Source organism: Carcharhinus amblyrhynchos, chromosome 16 (genome assembly GCF_965287045.1).
Source record: "Carcharhinus amblyrhynchos chromosome 16, sCarAmb.v2.hapA, whole genome shotgun sequence".
Taxonomy (NCBI): domain Eukaryota; kingdom Metazoa; phylum Chordata; class Chondrichthyes; order Carcharhiniformes; family Carcharhinidae; genus Carcharhinus; species Carcharhinus amblyrhynchos.
Window position 1 is genome coordinate 14,334,637 of NC_137339.1, and position 18,820 is coordinate 14,353,456.

The window sequence follows — 18,820 nt, forward strand, 5'->3', positions numbered from 1 at the left end:
GTTATCCTTTGGTGGGAAATCTACAAATTTCATTTTTTCCCTTCAATTCACGAAAAATCGTCCAAATTGTCATTTCCAAATTGCATTTTATTGCTCTCTTTTTGTGTGTGTGTGTGTGTGGAGGGGAGAAATGTGCCATCTCTCTGTCTCTCAATTTTGAGGTGTCGTTTTTGATCATTTTAAGATCCTGCTTGGGGACACTAGTGATTCCCTTCTCCTCTCTCTCCCCACCAGGGTTGCGAATGCAGCAAGCTATGAACAAAGCAAGGTGTGATAGTGCAGACACATGGGGGCAACGGGGGTTAAAGAAGCCAATGCACTGTTTAATTTCATTTGAGGCACAAATATAGATTTCATATTTTCTCTCCCTCTCTCTGTTTGTAAAAAAAAAGATCAATGGGGAGAAATAACATCTGCTTGGCAAAATAAAAACGATTGCATCTCTATTATTGACACGTGATTTTTTTTAAACGTGCGTTTAAATAAAATAACATCAAATGTGCAGTGTACTTGTATACAGTGCTCTTTGCAGGGGCTGGAATCTGAGCGTGCCGATAAAGCCACTTAAAATGATTTCATTTCTCTTGTGCGTTTCCTGAAAAAAAAGAATGCAATTTTAAACGAAGCTGCAAAACAAAATGCATTTTGTATGTAGAATGGATGATGTGTTAAACGATGCGATCAGTAATTGATTGATTAATAAAAGTGCTACTTTTGGTGAGGAATGGGGACGTCGAAATTGTATAAATTTGGGGCATTTTTTGTTCCAAATTAGGTCTAAAATGAAAATAGTATCACATATTACATTTTCAAGCTAAGTAATGAACTGAAACTTGAAAATCTTTTTTTTGAAAGGACAGAGAGGTATTTTCTCAGCACTCAGTGGAGCTCCTTCAGGTGCTTTATCCTTTCATAACCTTATCTGGGAATGACGATACTGTGAGTGGCCAAGCATTTGATTTTTCTCCTTTCTGATCTTTCATTCCCCCTACATCAAGCTGAAAACCTCCAAACTTTTATCGTGATGGTGTATGGCATTCGATTCTGTATTTGGGTTCTGTATTTGGTGGGGAAAGGTGCTGATGTCGATGGAATAGGTAAGTGGGCTGGTGGTGGTTTGTGTTAAGTAGGGGGGGGGGAGTGGGAGAGACATTGGTAGTTTGGCGGATTAATAATGGCGAAGAAGAAAAGGTGTCAGTGCAGACAGCAATCAACACCTCATCAGCATCCTGTTCAGTAAAACCCATCGTGCTGCCATCCGATGGACAAGGAGCATTGTTGCTAAACACCCACCGCTTCGTATTTGTTTCTGTCACTGGCGACGTGAACAATCTCCCTCATGCTAACTGCATTTCACTTGTGTGTGTGTGTGTGTGTGTGTGAAGGGTTGGCCGCAGTAAAAAGGAACGGGTGGCCAGTTAATCAGATCACTATCGTTCAATTTCATAACACTGTAACAGGAGTGCACTCATTATTTGCCACGAACAGTATCCTCAAACTGCAACACATCTGATCACAGGTCAAACAGTAAAATTAAAAAAATGTTGACTTCTCTCTCTTCCTCCCTTTAATTTGTTGGAACAAAAATATTTTATATGGATTATTAATATTTGTATATTTTCGCTGTTTTCAGCAGCTTTTCTTTGCCACCTTTCTTCTTCTGGGAAGGGAGGGTGTGTGTTCACCTGCAAATAAGATAGATTTCACTTGACAACTTGAACTACGCAAGTGAATGCGCAATTTGAGTTTAGCATCAAAATAATCAGGAGTGCACGACAACATTTGCGGGTGCTGGAAATACGCAGCAGCTCCGACAGTATCTGTGGAGAGAGGAACAGAATTAACTCTTGCTGACCTTTTGTCAGAACTAGCAAAAGTTAGAGGGATCAAAAGGGAAAATCTGAGCAGCTCTGGCAGCATCTGTAAGGGGAGAAAGGAGGTGACATTTCGAGTCCAGATGACCCCTTTGTCAAAGTTAGAGGTTTGATAGGGTGAGGACGGGATTAAATGACAAAAAGAATGAATGCAATAAGAAGGGAATGAATGACAGCCATTTGAATGATTGAGTTAATTTAACTATCTTAAACCGATGAAGGTTTTATCATTTTATGTGTGCAAACCACGTGAACCAATAATTTTCTAAGACTGCTTGAGCTTTCACCCATTCCCGAGTTCCATGCTATTTGCAACTGTTAACATTCTGACAATATTTTCTCTTCCAGAAAATTAATGTACAAAGGTAGGATTTTACTGCACTCCATTTAACTTCATATTTTTTGTCAGAGAGCAGAACCTCCAGAGCTGACTAATGTTCAAGAAGGGAACTGGGCATTGATGCAGGATGAAATCTTGTAAACACCAAGTACTGAATAATTAGCAAGAACACCAGTGCCAATTTTATTTATATTTTGTTGAGTCACTGGATTTCACTAAAACATGTACATCATAGCTGAGAGGCAACATACAATACTTCTCAAATCCTTAAATGTCTATCCCAGCATAAGACCATGAGATGGAAGAGCAAAGGTAGGCCATTTAGCCCATCGAGTCTACTCCACTATTCAATGAGATTGTGACTAATCAGATATAATCCTCAACCACACTCTTCTCTCCTTACCTTCATTACTCTTGATTGCCTTACTGATTAAAAATCTTTCCCTTTCAGCTTTGAACATACTTAATGATCCAGCGTCCACAGTAAAGAATTCTGCAGATTCACTACCCTCTGAGAGAAGAAATTCCACCTCATCTCTGTTTTAAATGGGTGACCCCTTACTCTGAGATGATGCACTCTGGCCTTAGGCTCTCCCATAAGGGGAAGCAATCTCTCAGTATCTAGCCTGTCAAGCCCCCTGAGAATCCTATATGTGTCTATAAAGTCAACCCTTTTTTTTAACTCCAGTGAGAACAGTCCCAAAATATTCAATCTCTCCTCTTAAAAATAATCCTCCATATTTGGAATCAACCTAGTAAACTTTCTCTAGATTGCCTCTAATGCCAATGTATCATTCCTTAGATAAGGGGCCAAAAGTATTCACAGTATTCCAGGTGTAGTCTAAGACTTCCCTATTCTTATACTCCATTCATTTGAAATAAAAGCTAACCTTACATTTACCTGCTGAACTTGCAAGCTAGTTTTTTGTGATCTATGCACAAAGATCCACAAATTCCGTTATGGTGCAACTTTTTGCCACCTTTCTCCATTTACATGATATTCAACTCCTTTATATTCTTCCTACCAAAGTGCATAACTTCATATTTTCCTACATTATATTCTATCTGCCAAATATTTGCCCGCTCACTTAACCTGTCTATATCCCTCTGTAGACTCTTTGGTGAGAACCTTATCACTGTTCATGCCATTGGGATTTTCCCACCCTGCTGCAGCGAACGGAGATTTGGCTTGGGCTGCCAAACTCTCCAACCTCGCTACAGTGAGAGTGTGGCATGAATGGCAGGTAAGATCGCGCCCTATGTCATCCTCACCACAAATTTTCAAACTTCAAGCAAAACTAAATTGGCTCACTCTTACTGATGAACTGGATTGGTGTTCTTCTGAATTCCAGCTATGGCACGGCTGAATTCCAGTGAATAATTGGTACAGTTTTAGAAAAGAAGAATCACCTTCTTCCATTACAACAAATTGATACTTGGTCCAGATAATCAAAGAGTATGTTCAAAGCCATGATCCTATATTTTGTAAAATTTGTGAAGGAAGTTCTTTGAAAACTTTTTGTTATGGTTGATGAATATATTTGTTACTTTCAGCTTAAAAGTGTCTCAGCTACCAACAGAAGACAGCATCATTTGTAGGCTGGAAGCCACTTTGGAACTCAGAGTGGAGATGCCAGCGTTGGACTGGGGTGGGCACAGTAAGAAGTCTCACAACACCAGGTTAAAGTCCAAGAGGTTTACTTGGAATCATGAGCTTTTGGAGCTTTCACTTGATGAAGGAGGAACTCTCCGCAAACTTGTGATTCCAAATAGACCTGTTGGGCTTTAACCTGGTGTTGTGAGACTTCTTACTGAACTCCAACATAGCACTCCAATCTATACATTCTGATGATGTGGGTCTGGAGGCCAAAACAGACTGTAGTACTTTTTTGAGTAGGAAACCTATGGTTTTTAAGACAGGTTGTAATCATACTGTTGAGCATCAACTCAAACAATGCAAAATATGGCAGTCATGTGGTTTCAAATGAGGTAACAATTGCAAACTATTCTTCTAATGTCATTTTAGTTTGCTCAATGGTACCATACACTAATGAAGTGAATATTTAAATGTGGAAGCATTAAATCAGCTGTAACATTGTGTAACATTTCAATTTTAGCACCACAATGTAACTAAAAATTTCTAATGATCTTTGATTTTAGATGTTGGATGAAAACAATCATTTGATACAGTGTATCATGGATTACCAGAGTAAAGGCAAAACTGCAGAATGTTCTCAGTAAGTTTCCTTTGTCATTTTGCACTTGGTTTGAAGTAAATTAAAAGCAAATCACAGGCTTGGGTAATGTCCCCAATACTGTAAAAAAAAACCTTAAGCAATGTCTCTGCGTTTGTGAATACAAAGGACCTGATATTTATATGTATGAGAGGTTGTAAGAATTGAAAAAGGTTGCTTAGGGAAAGGTATGATGGTGAGGGAACATATAAAGATAATACAATGTATTCAATTTAGGATTGGGCTTTAAAAATGATAGTTATTAATTAATAGCAAACAGTGACAATATCAGACCTGAGACAAAGGTGTAGGGATCATGTGTCATGAGATCATTAAGGCTACTAGAGCCGCACCATGCTGATTTTTGTCTAATCTATATGCTTAACTTCCCAATATTTTTTTCCTAGTTCTGTTGTACTCATATTCAGTTACCACTTCACGGCTCCAGGGACTTGGGTTCGAATCCCAGCTTGGGTCACTGTTTGTGTGGCGTTTGCATGTTCTCCCTGTGGCTACGTGGGTTTCCTTTTGGTGCTCCGGTTTTCTCCCACAGATCAAAGATGTGGATAAAGATAGGTACATTGGCCGTGCTAAATTGCCCCTTACGGGAGATGTGTAGGTTAGAGGCATTAGTGGGGCAAATATGCGGGGTTAGAGGGATAGGGCCTAGAAGGGATTGTTGTGGGTGCAGACTCGATGGGTCAAATGGTCTCCTTCTGCAGGCTAGAGAATCTGAGATTCTGTGCATCTCTTGGTGTGAACTAAACATAATGATATAGATTTACTGGCAAATATTTATATCTGTTACCAATATATGTATATAGTTAATGGGATTAAGACTGTAACAGCAATAGAAGGTTTGATACTGAAGTGTAATTTTTTTTGTGTGGATTTAATAGCTGTGTTTATGGCTTAACTCTGACTTGATAATATTCCCACCATAAGCCTTAACATTTCAAAACCATTCATACAGAGTGGCACATGTTAAAATACATTCAGTAATTTTTGCTGGTACATGATCATGTATTTTCTCCCACAACTTTTTCTTGCTATGACATGATCATAGAGAAAAGGAGCAGGAGTAGGATATTCAGCCCTTCGAGCCTGCTATGCCATTCAATAAGATCATGACTAATTGTAGCCTTAATCTCATTATGGCCTGAACTCCATTTTTCTGCCTGACCCCCTTAACCCTTTACCCCCTTGTCAATCGAAAATCAAGCTACCCTCTCCCCCCTCTCCCCCCATCAGAATCTTACATGTTTCAATAAGATTGTCTCTCATTCTTCTAAACCCCAATGAGTGTAGATCCAATCTGCTGAAGCAGCAATGCAAGTGTATAAGTAAGGAGACCAGAAATGTACACAACACTCCAGGTGCAGTCTCACCAGTGTCCTGTATATTTATAGTAAGATTTCCCTATTCTTATACTTACAATAAAGGCTGACATTTGATTTATCTACCTAATTAATTGTTGTACCTGTGAGCCACCTTTTTATGGTTCATGTACAAGGACACCCAGATCCTTCTGTACTGCATTTTGCAGTCTCTCCGTTTAAATAATATTCTGCTTTTCTATTCTTCCTGCCAAAGTGGACATCATCACATCTTCACAAATTACACTCTATCTGCCAAATTTTTGCCCACGCACTTAATAGACTCATTAGCCTTGATTTTACCGGCGCGGCTGTGCCGAAATTGGGGTAGGCGAGGCTCGCAGAGTGGCATTCTCTGTTGGCCTCGGATGCAATCTTACTCACGTCAGATGGCCATGCCAGTAAAATCAGGACCATTGTATCCTCCCCATAGCTTGTTATCCCATCTATTTTTGCATCATCAGCAAATATGGCCACAACACAGTCAGTTTAGCAATTAACATAGAATGTAAATAGTTGCAGCGCAAGCCCTTGGGACACTCCATTATTTACTGTTTGCTAAGCTGAAAATGATTTTGTTTTGATTTATTAGTGTCACATATATTAGTAAACAGTGAAAAGTACTGTTTCGTGCACTACACAGACAAAGCAGACCATTCATAAGAACATAAGAACTAGGAGCAGGAGTTGATCATCTGGCCCCCTCGAACCTGCCCTGCCATTCAATAAGATCATGGCTGATCTTTTCATGGACTCAGCTCACTTATCCGCCCACTCACCATAACCCTTAATGCCTTTACTATTCAAAAATTTATCTATCCTTGCCTTAAAAACGTTTAATGAGGTAGGCTCAACTGCTTCCCTGAGCAGAGAATTCCACAGATTTCACAACCCTTTGTGTGATGAAGTTCCTCCTCAACTCAGTCCTAAATCTGCTCCCCCTTATTTTGAGGGGGATTCATAGAGTACATAAGGGAGAAAGAAAGGAAAGGGTGCAGAATGTAGTGAAAATGACCTATTTATCCCAATTCCCTGCTTCCTGTTACTAGGCCAATCCTATATCACCCCTAACACCATGAGTACATGGGCTGGGTTGTCAGAGACTGGATGTATGAACAATGGTGTTTGTTGGGAACCTATAAAAATTCTGACATGTTCAACTTCACTGGAATTGCCCAGGAAGTTTCAGCTTGTGATTGGAATTCCCCTGTTCCTGGGTCCCTCCACAACTGTTTCAAATTCTGAGCTCAGTCATTGTTTTCAGACAATTGTGCGGTACTTATTTGGGTAGTTACTTAGGAAATGTTTGACAGATTAATATCTTTTAAAAACCCAAGTAGCTCCCCCACCTACCCCCCCAACTAATCACCTCCTACTCTTCCCCCTCCTTGAGTGCCCCCTGATTCCCCACCAACCTGACATCACTATCCTTGACCACCCTTATCCACCCAATTGCTCCCTGAACATCCATCTGCCATTCTAACCCCACAGCCACTCAACTAACCCCCCCACCACCATCTAAACCACCTACCCCACCAACCCCTCGATCAACTTACCCAGCTCCCATTTTAGCCACCTACCCACTTCCCCACTTCTCTCACAACCATCTTCTCAGGAGCAATTAGGGATGGGTAAAAAATGTGGCCAAGCAGGCAAAGACCACATCCCATGCATGAATATAACACAAATCACTCACCTCCCCAATTCATCCACTGACCCACACACACCTCACTCAGCTCACCCACTTAATCTTCTCAGCCACTATTACCCATTTGCCAACCTCACCTACCCACCTACGTACTTCACTCACTTACCACTTACTGACCTATCCTCATCCACCTATCCATTCAGTAAGATTCAGATTGGACCTTTAAACTTGCCACATGGCAACTAGTGCAGTAAAAGGGCTGTGTGTCCTGTCTTTGCTTCTTGAAGGAAGTTTGCAACAATGTGCCGTGGTGTTGAGTCGAGGAATTTTTGACTACAGCAGCAATCTGATGATCATTTCTTGAAAGATATGGGCCTTTATCTTGTGTTACCTTTTACGTGGCACTTATAAAAAAAATTTTTTGGAAATTCAAATGTTCTACTTTTATCCACTCTGCTTGTTACATCCTCAAATAATTCCAATAAATTTGTCAAACACAATTTCCCTTTCACAAAACCATGTTGGCTTTGCTTGATTGTATTATGATTTTCTAACTGTCTTGCTACTATTTCCTTAATAATGGATCCAAGCATTTTTCCAGTGACAGATGTTAGACTAACTGGCCTATAGTTTCCAGCTTTCTGTCTCTCTCCTTTCTTAAATAGTCTTGTTATATTCATAGTCTTTCCATGGGACTTTCCTAGAACTTAGGGAGTTCTGGAAGATTGCAGCCAATCTACAACCTCTGCAGCCACTTCCCTTAATACCCAAGGTTGCAGGTAAACAGGTCTAGAGAATTTGCTTGCCTTTACTCTCACTAGTTTTCCTAATACATTTCTTCTACTGATTATGATTGTTTTAAGTTCCTCCTCCCTTTTGCACCCTTCTTTTCTATTGTCTTGGGATGTGTTTATGTCTTCTATTTGTGGAGAATGATTTAAAAAAAAACTTGTTCAAGATCTTAGCCACTTTTTTATTTACCATTATTGATTCCCCAGTGCCACACTCTAGGGGACAAACATTCCTTTTCACCATGCTACCTCTTTTTATATACTTGCAGAATCTTTAATTATCATAATATGCACAAGACTTAGGGTGTAAGATGCCTTGGAGATGTACAAGTTTAAATGGAAAAACTCACCATCAGGAAAGAAAAACCTATGATGATTTATATATGCACACCCGAGAGTGTATTAATAGCAGAGTCTTAGGGCTCTGCTGATTATATAAACTACTCCCATTTTGCTTTGTGATGCTGTCTGAATCATATGATTGACTTGCATCATTGTCCTTCCCTGCCAAGTATGTGTCATCCTGCACTTTTTGAAAAATGATAGAATATTACGGATGATTACTGTATTGGGCTTACACTCAAACTGATGTTTGTTTAGAAGTGCAAGATCTGTGTGGCCTTGGTTGTGTAAAGCACACTCCAGAGTCAAAATTAATCTTAACTTTTTAATTTGTGAAGACAGAAATAATGTTCTGTGAAAAGAAAATATACTGTAAAGCAATTTGGAACTCTCACTGGGCAGCAGAGAACCAGCAGCAGGTCCAAACTGATCAGAATATTAAAAACAGTAGATAGTTTGAAGTGTAATTATTAGTGTGACAATTGGCTTACATTAATACTGCAATGAAGTTACCACACTCCAGTGCCTGTTTGGGTACAGTGAGGAAGAATTTAGCATGGCCAATACACTTGACCTGCATGTCTTTCAGATTGTGGGAGGAAACTGGAGCACCCAGAGGAAACACACGGACACCGGGACAATGTGCAGACAGTGACCCAAGCCGGGAATCGAACCCGAGTCCCTGGCTCTGTGAGGCAGTAGTGCTAACCACGGTGCCACCGTGATGCAGGAGCAGGAGTAAGACATTCAGCCCCTCAAGTAGTCTGCCATTCAATCAGATCACAACTGATCTGATCATGGCAGACTATGTTTCAATAAGATTATCTCTCCATCCATTTAAAGAACTCACCGTTTAAAGAGCTCATTAGATTCTGCAAAATACAATTTAAAAAAGCCACTTTGAGTTTTCTAAACCTTGTGGAATTGAAAATGTTTTGCAACTGATTACAAACAAGTTAAAGGGATAATTAGGCTGTTTACACCAATGTATTATAGTTGACTCAAACACATTAGCTTAATTAGTAAATATTGTTTATGATTTTATATTCTTACATTGTAGTTAGAATATTGAATTAGCATTTAGAAGAGTACATTGTGCACTGAGTGATATACTTGTGCATCATTTTCTGACTAATGCAAGACAAACCTCATCTATTTGAATGTTGTAAACTTGGTAAATGACGACTTTTGTACTGGCATGGTGGATAATAGATAGTTGAGTGAGTTACAAGATGTAATGCAATCATTGGTTTCAGATGAAGTAGCTGATTTTATCTTAAATTCACTCTATAGTTAAATCAGGTAATGATTTTTCAATCCTCTAGTTTGTTTTCTTGTCATCGCAGGAGCTTTCTTGCTGACGTCAATAACACTTGGTGACGTGCAACAACTGGAGTTGTCAGTTTAATGATCTAGAACCCGAAGGCGTATTGGATCAGGAGACAAATGCCTTAGAATGACTAAATAAGAGACATCTTATGCTGAATATAGTATCCAGCTTTTTTAGTGTTTACAAATTCATAGACATAAATTAGTTTTTTTATTTAGTAATATGTGACAGTAAGTATCATTGCCTAGTAATGTTCAACTAACACTGGAAGTATTTATAAGGAGTAGGCCATTCAGCCCCTTGAACTGGTTCAGTCATTTAATTGGATTGTGGATGATTTATGTCTAAAAATTCATGTATCCACCTTAGTTCTATAACCTTCGCCTAACAAAAATCTATCAACCTCAGTCTTGAGAATTTTAATTGATTCCTAGTGCAACAGCTTTCGAGACAGAGGTAGTTCCAGATTTCTACTACTGTTTAAATGAAGAAGTGCTCTCGCATATCGTTCTTGAATGACTTGGCTCTAATTTTAAGATTGTCAATTGTACCACTACAAGAAATAAGGGACACAGATACGATCAAATCCTTTCCTCATTTAAATACCTCAAATAGATCACTCTTTTTTACTTGTTTTCTGTTACATTTGCCAATGTGAATATATATATATACAAGTTCTAGATTCGCCACCCAAGAGAAACATCTGCGTTTACCCGGTCTATTCCTTCAAGTATTTGTAAGTTTAATTGAGATCATCTCTCAATCTCCTAAACTCTAGTTTAGAGAATACAGGCCCAGTTTGCCCAAGCTCTCTTCATTACACACCCCCACCATTCACCAAGTCTGGTGAACCTTTGTTACATTTCCTTTATTGGCAATAATATATTTTCTGAGGTAAGGGGACCAAAACTGGTGAGAGTATTCGAGGTGTGGTCTAACCAAGTTCTTGTACAATTGAAACAAGACCTCACTATTCCTGTGTTCAAATTCTCCTGCAATAGAGGCTAATGCTCCATTTGCCTTCCTAATAGCTTGCTGCACCTGCATGTTAGCTTTCAGTGACTTATGGACAAGGATGTCAAGGACCCTTTGTAAATGTATGCTTTCCAATTTCTTAGCATTTAAGAAATTCTCTGAATATTTGTTCCTTCTATCAAAATGTATTACCTCACATTTTTCCGCATTATGTTCCATCTGCTATGTTCTTGCCTACTCACTAATTTTGCCCAAATCCTCCTATAGACCCTTTACATCTTCCTCTCAACACATATTCCCGCCTATTTTTGTAATGCCCGTGAACTTGGAAATATTACATTTGGCCCCCTCATCCAAATCAATAATATGTATTGTGAACAGCTGGGGCCCAAGTACTGATCTTTTGCAGTACTCAACTAGCTGCAGCCTGCCAATGCAAGAATGACCCTTTTATTCCTACTCTCTGTCTTTTTGCCTGTTAGCCAATCCTCAATCCATGGAATAGGAGGCAACATACTGCCATGTGCTTTCATTTGGCTAATTAACCCCCTGTGGAGACTTTATTGGAACCCTTCCGCAAGTCCAAATAAACCGTCCACTCTCTTTTACCAATTTTGTTAGTAATATCTTCAAAAAAAAACTCCAAGTTCATCAAACATGATTTCCCATTTGTAAATAAATCCATGTGCCCAATCAGATCATGATTGTCCAAATGTCTATTTATCACGTTAGTGATGTCACTGGAGAAGCTTGGCCTGGGGAAGGGCCAAGGAGGGGATGATTTGATTTGAGAGTTTTTGCGCAAGTTATTATGTGCATCGAAAGAAAGTACTGTTGGTCTATTAATCTGAATTAAATCTGAAAAGTTACCACATGTCCTTATTATTTTCACTCCCTAAACTGTCAGGTTTTTAATATAGTATACTTTGGTTATACAAGTTAATTTTTAACTAAATGTAATAAAAGTTATTCAAAACTTAAACAAACTACAATTATTAGTAAAAATTGAATTGTAGAATTTAAATTTGTGACTTGCCTTCCCACAGCTGAATTATAGTTTGTGGATTCATTCACAGATTTTCATTTCCTCTGCATTTTGGGAGCAGTTTTCCTCTACTTTCAGCCATTCCTAGATTCTGTTGATTGATCCGAGTTGTTTATTTTTAAAGCCCGGTTTAAGATTATGGCGTCAAGTCTTTGGCTTCTGGTTGATCCTTGCTCTCCACCTTGTCACTTCATTCCTGCTTATGACTCAAACTCTGTCCAGGTAACAGGATCACTGAAATGCTCTCTTCCCAGCCTAGTGGAAGTTGTCATTGGGCAACCTTGTATGTAGTCACTAGCCTATGTACTCACTGAGTAGAATTTACCCTGTTGCTCTACCATCTGCTGCTATCACTGCTGCTCATTTTGGCACAGCACAGGACTTATTTCTCCTGGGACATGCTGCTATGTAGAAAGGATATCCTGTGGGGCTGGTGTATCTGTCTTAGAAGAACAACAAAGTCTTAGCTCTTGTCTGGACGGTGAGATCAATGCTTGACATGTAAGGGGAAGTCATCAAGTTCATCTAATATCAATGTGTGTAACAGAGATCTTGGGAAGAAAACTGCTGCAATAATTTTATTCAATCTACTGTAATAACTTTAGTACCAAAAATGAATGGACATTGATTTAGGGTGGGAGAGGAGAAACTACTCTTAACATTAAGCATGAGTATGCTTCTTATATGAATTATATCAAACCATGTACTCTTATGAAGCAAAATTTAGACTTGCCAGCACTAACCATCATTTTACTTGTCCTTCTGCGCCGGCCCTTCAGCCTCAACTTTCTTCAGAATACAAAACATTCTTATGCTATCTGAATATGTGTCATGTATCAATATGTGCACATTTCAGTGGTTGCACTCATCGTTTTGATATGATGAGCTTGATTATATACCCATCTGGTGGTGGAGATGAAGGGTCTTTGATTTTATTGTTCAGGGCTAGCTACTCAACCCCTCTCTCTTTCGTACCCAGAGACCAATTTAGAGAAAGTTGAAGGAGAAGGGCAGCAAGATTGGAAAAATTAAGACAACAGTTTTCCATTTTGTATCCTGTCACTGGAACTGGTGATTACTTCAGCAGAGCTGTATTTGATACTTTCAACTCTTTAATCTGTTTTGGCCATCTTGAAAATCAAACCAGTTCCCTGATTTGTCAGTCTGTAATTCAGTTTAGTTAATTCATTTGTTTTAGGTTAGTTATTATTAAATAATTCACCCAATGGAGGTCCATTGAATGAAACAAAATATGGTGTTATTTAATGGTTACTTAATAATGCATTCACGTAAGTGGTCTATATGGAAATGCCACCCACAGTCACATGTAGAAACTGATTGGTAGGGGTCTAAAAGCCACCTCTGATGTTTGTTTACACAATAAATTAATAACTCAAATTGATCCTGCATTAGGAGGCTATCTGAAAGAGATTTCTTTCTTCCAATACACTTCTGTACGTCGGGACCAGAGCAAACTGAAAGGACATAGGAGCTTATCGTTACTATTGTTGCTATCTTTCTTATTAGTATTGCAAAGACTTAAATTGAATGCATTCCTCCACGAATTAAAACAAAATCTTTTATCTGTTCTTCCATTTCTTAGTTACCAACAAATGCTGCACAGAAACCTGGTTTACCTGGCCACAATAGCAGATTCCAATCAAAACATGCAGTCATTGCTACCTGCTGTAAGTAACACATGAGTGGCTGAAACGCTAGGGTCTAGTATGCTTTGTGAGTCAACAAAAGCTACAATTATGAATGAAATTTCTGGATCAATGTTTTACCTATTAACATTTAATTCCATCTCCACTCTGATTTGATTTATTATTGCCACATGCCTTAGCATACAGCGAAAAATATTGTTTCTTGTGCGCTGTACAGACAACGCATACCGTACACAGAGAAGGAAAGGAGAGAGTGCAGAATGTCGTGTTACAGTCATAGCTAGGGTGTGGAGAAAGATCAGCTCAATTTGAGGCAGGTCCATTCAAAAGTTTGATGGCAGCAGAGAAAAAGCTGTTTTTGAGTCGGTTGGTACGTGATCTCAGACTTTTGTATCTTAAATCACTATAGATCTGGCATATAGATATTTCTGGGAATTATGGTATACAACAGTAAATTTGGATAGTAATTAGCAAAGAGCAAAAATAAGAGAAATTTGCATTTATATAGCACCTTTCACAAATTTGGAATACAAAGCTAATCTCAGTGATGATGACACTGACAACTATCATTGATTGCTGTAAAAACCCATGCGGTTTAAACCCATTCATCTTCTGTAGTGAAGGAAATCTGGCATCCTTATCTAGTCTGGCCTACATGTGAGTCCAGAGCCACAGCAATGTGGTCGACTGTTAATTGTCCTCTGAAGTTATTTGATTTGAGTTAATTTATTATTGTCACATGTATTAGCATGCAATGAAAAGTATTGTTTCTTGTGCACTATAGAGTCAAAGCATGCCGTTCCTGGAGTTGGAAATGAGAGAGTGCAGAATGTCATATTGTAATCATAGCTAGGGTGTAGAGAAAGATCAAATTAGTGTGAGATAGGTCCATTCAAAAGTCTGATGGCAGCAGGGAGAAACTGTTCTTGAGTTGGTTTGTACATGACCTCAGACTTTTGTATCTTTATCCCGATGGAAGAAGGTGGAAGAGAGAATGTCCGGGATGCATGGGGTCCTTAATTATGCTGGCTGCTTTGCCGAGGCAATGGGAAATGTAGACAGAATCAGTGGATAAGGGGCTGGCTTGTGAGAGGGATTGGGCTACATTCATGACCCTTTGTAGTTTCTTGCAGTCTTGGGCAGAGCAGAAGCCAAACCAAGCTGTAATACAACCAGAAAGATTGCTTTCTATGGTACATCTATAAAAGTTGGCGAGGGATGTAGCTGACATTTGAGGTGGCACAGTAGCACAGTGGTTAGCACTGCTGCTTCACAGGGTCCTGGGTTCGATTCCTGGCTTGGGTCACTGTCTGTGTGGAGTTTGCACATTGTCCTCGTATCTACATGGGTTTCCTCCGGGTACTCCGCTTTCCTCCCACAGTCCAAAGATGTGCGGGTTAGGTTGATTGGCCATGCTAAGAAATTGCCCCTTGGTACCCAGGGATGCGTAGGTTAGAGGGATTAGTGAGTATAATAAGTAGAGATATGGGGGTGGGGCCTGGTTGGGATTGTGGTTGGTGCAGACTCGATGGGTCAAAGAGCCTCTTTCTGCACTGTAGGGTTCTATGATTCTATGACATGCCAAATTTCCTTAGCCTTCTGAGAAAGTAAATGGCCAGGCAACCCATACAGTTCAAGGGCAATTGGGATGGGCAATAAATGCTGGCCTTGCCAGTGATAAGGAAGAATAAATATTAAAAAAGTGGATGTAAAATATCTATAATACTTTTTCACCAGCTGTCCCAAAGCACTTGCAGCCAATGAAGTATTTATTGAAATGTGGTTACTGTTGTAATGTAGAAATGTGGCAGTCAGGTTATGTGCAGCAAGCGCACGAGCTGTAATATGATAATGACTTGACATTTTATTGTTGTATTCTTGATTGAGGACACTTGGGGCAACTCTCCCTATTTTCTTTGAAGTACTTTCTTGGGATATCATGGGGCAAATAGGATCAAAGGTTATGGGGGAAAAAGCAGGATTAGGCTATTGAGTTGGATGATCAGCCATGATCTTAATGAATCGCGGAGCAGGCTCGAAGGGCCAAATGGCCTCCTATCTTCTATGTTTCTAGATTTTGCATGCATCTTTTTAATGAAGATTTTGAATGTAGAAATGTGTGGCTGTAATCTGCTAACCAGATGCCAAAGTAGAATAAATTCAAAGTTGCTGCAAATAAAAATCAATTCTTTGTGGAAAGGTTTAATTGAATGCTTTTATTTCAAATTAAATAACACATTAAAAAAAATCGAAAATGATTAAAGAAAGAACTTGGATTTTTATAGCACGACCTCTGAATGCCAAAATATGCTTCAAAGCACATCTCAGAATCTACTGATGACCATGAAACCATTGTCGATTGTCGGAAAAATTCATTTTGTTCATTAATGCCCTTTAGGGAAAGAAATCTGCTATCCTTACCTGGTCTGGTTGGCATGTGACTCCAGACCCACTGCAATATGGTTAACTCAACTGTTCCACCTAGTACAACTAGGGACAGGCAACAATGCTGGCCAGCCAGTGATGCCAAGGTCCCACGAATGAATGAAAAAGAAGGCAGTGAAGTTCAGGCATTATTATAATGTACCAACTGATTTGTGCACAACAAGCTCCCACAAACACTAAATAAATAAATGACCAAATCTTATGCTTTTATTTAGTGGCTGAGGATTAGTGTTGGACAAATGAAACTGTGGGAACTTTTACATCTGCCCAGGAGAGTAGGTGGAGCCTCAGTTTAACATCTGAACCAAAAGTCTGTACCTATGATCATTCAGCAGTGTTAGCCTAGATTTTGTGCTCAAGTCTCTTGGCCTGGCGCTGACAACCACAACCCCTTCTGATTTAGAGCCAAAAGCCATGGCTGAAACATTTTCACGAAGTGGAACAACTTTGGCTTGGGGCAGGTTATCAAATTTCTTTTGTCCAGTTGCTCAATGAAGACATCAGATGTGCGGATTAGGTTGATTGGCCGTGCTAAATTGCCGCTTAGTGTCAGGAGATTGGTGGGGTAAATGTGTGGGATTACAGGGAGAGGGGATGGGTGGGATTATTGTTGGTGCGGGCTTGATGGACCAAATGACCCCCTTAATGATTCTACTCCCTACACCGGCCATTCAGTTGGCTGCTCTGAATGAAGTTTGCAATTTATGAAAAACCTGAGACTGTTTTATGGTGTGTTGTAAGCACTAGAAACTGCCTGGGTTAAGATGATCTCAATCCTTTTCTCATCTGCTAAAGTGAATGTTTCGGCTCATTGTGTTAAAAACTATTGCCCCACATTTTGCTACATGATGGTACTCACCGCTGATCTAGAAGAAAGTTGCTGAAAAATAAATAACAATCTACCTGGTGTTGGGTTGTAATTTTCAGATGATCAGTTGTGCTGAGGATTTTTAATGACCAGCAACGGTAATGTCATAAAGCAGGTGAAACAGCCAGTCACATCAAATAATTCTTATAGACAGCAAGCTAAAAAATAACAAGGAGGTTTTATTGTTTACTTTTTATAATTCTACAGAAATTGAAATAAAAATTGAGACATACTTATGGTGTTAAGATATATTATAATATATTAAGATTTATAATATTATGAATTATCATAAACTAAATAATATTTTAAAAATACATATGGTATGGAAAATTTAGCTTGGACTGGGGAAATTTAGCAGTCCACAAATATAGAATTAGATTTTCAGGGCTGGAGAGGTTGTTCAGAGTAATTATGAATAATGTAGCCCAAGGCAATAATCACCTACAAGTTGATAAATCGTGGAACTACTTGGTGTATAGATGTTTTAAGTTTATTTCTTAGTGTCACAAGTAGGCTTACATTAACGGTGCGATACACATCTGGGAAGGATGAAGCTAAGATCAGGCAGGGATGCAGCTGGTCCATTGCACATGGGGTGTGCTGATGCCTGTGATCATGGTTTTTCCTGTGCAAGGGTAGAGCAAGCGATCAGGGTAGCCAATGAGACTAAACCGAGGCTTTCCCTGATGCAATTATTTTCGAAGCCGTCTGGGCCTTCTGGCTAAGATGAAGTTCAGATCAAGGGGTGTAATGCCTCATCCTGTCAGCTTGGATCTTCTTTGATCAAGCCCAAAATGGGGTGTACATTCTTGTCTTGTCATCTTGGATCTGGTTTGTCCCTCATGAGAGTGGGGACTCTGATTGGACTTAATTGGCTTTTTTGATTAGGAATAAAGTTCCAAAAACACTGCAATGAAGTTACTGTGAAAATTCCCTGGTTGCCATACTCCAGCAGCACCTGTTCGGGTACACTGATGGAGTATTTAGCATGGCCAATGCTCGTAGCCAGCACATCTTTTGTATTGTGGGAGGAAACCGAAGCACCCGGAAGAAACCCACGCAGACATGGGGAGAACGTGCAGTCTCCGCACAGTCTGATCCTAATCACACTTGTATTTTCTAACAGGGTTACTGTCTTTTTATATCCTCCCCTAGCCAGTGACAGAGGCCAATTGTTTCATTCTTGCCACTCTCTTGGCTGAGACTAGCTAATCTGACATTGAGTGGGGGTGAGCCCTGAGACGTCCCTGGTTTACCTAGACTACACTACTTCATATGCTTACCAGTTGTTCTTGTGGTTTATAATTGGAGCAAGATTGAACATAGTGGCTGGAATTCTCCGGCCGTTCACGCCTGCGGGACTCCCGCTGGAATGGGGTGAATGGGAGTTGCCAGTGACAGTGACGGGACCAGAGAATTTTGTTGCCAGCAAACAATGTGCCACCTCCTGTCAGCGGAAACACATGGCTGGGAAGCCAGAGAATCTCACCCAATATGTAACGTATGAACATGTAATCTATTTCCAATAAACTTCAGTGCAGTAACTGAGGCACTGCTGCAGTGTTGGAAGTGCAACCTTGTTGGATGAGCTGATGCATTCTACCTGCTCAGGTTGTTGTAAGAATCACATGGCACTATTTAAAGATCACTAAAAGAATAACATTTCTCTTTCAACCACCTATCTTCAAAAGCTGCTCGTTCATTCATTTCCACTGTGTAGGACCCTGTTGTGCATTTGTCTACTTATAACCATGACTGCACTTTAGAAAATAAATCCTTTCAATGGGAAATATTTCAGGATGTCTTAAGAATGTTATACATTGCTATATAAATGCAAATTTGTTTTTCACATGCATGTAATATTTTGTTTCCTCTACTGTGAAAT

At 39.5% G+C, this 18,820-nt stretch overlaps 1 protein-coding gene across 1 annotated transcript in view; it reads left to right on the forward strand.

Annotated features, from left to right (window-relative positions):
- LOC145353852 (calcium-responsive transactivator-like) overlaps positions 1-18,820 on the forward strand; it is a 58,882-nt gene that overhangs the window by 215 nt on the left and 39,847 nt on the right. Inside the window, exons 2-3 of the mRNA XM_080204741.1 lie at positions 4,375-4,451; positions 13,559-13,643. Of these exons, the coding sequence (XP_080060867.1) occupies positions 4,375-4,451; positions 13,559-13,643 (162 nt within the window). The remainder of the gene's footprint in view (positions 1-4,374; positions 4,452-13,558; positions 13,644-18,820) is intronic.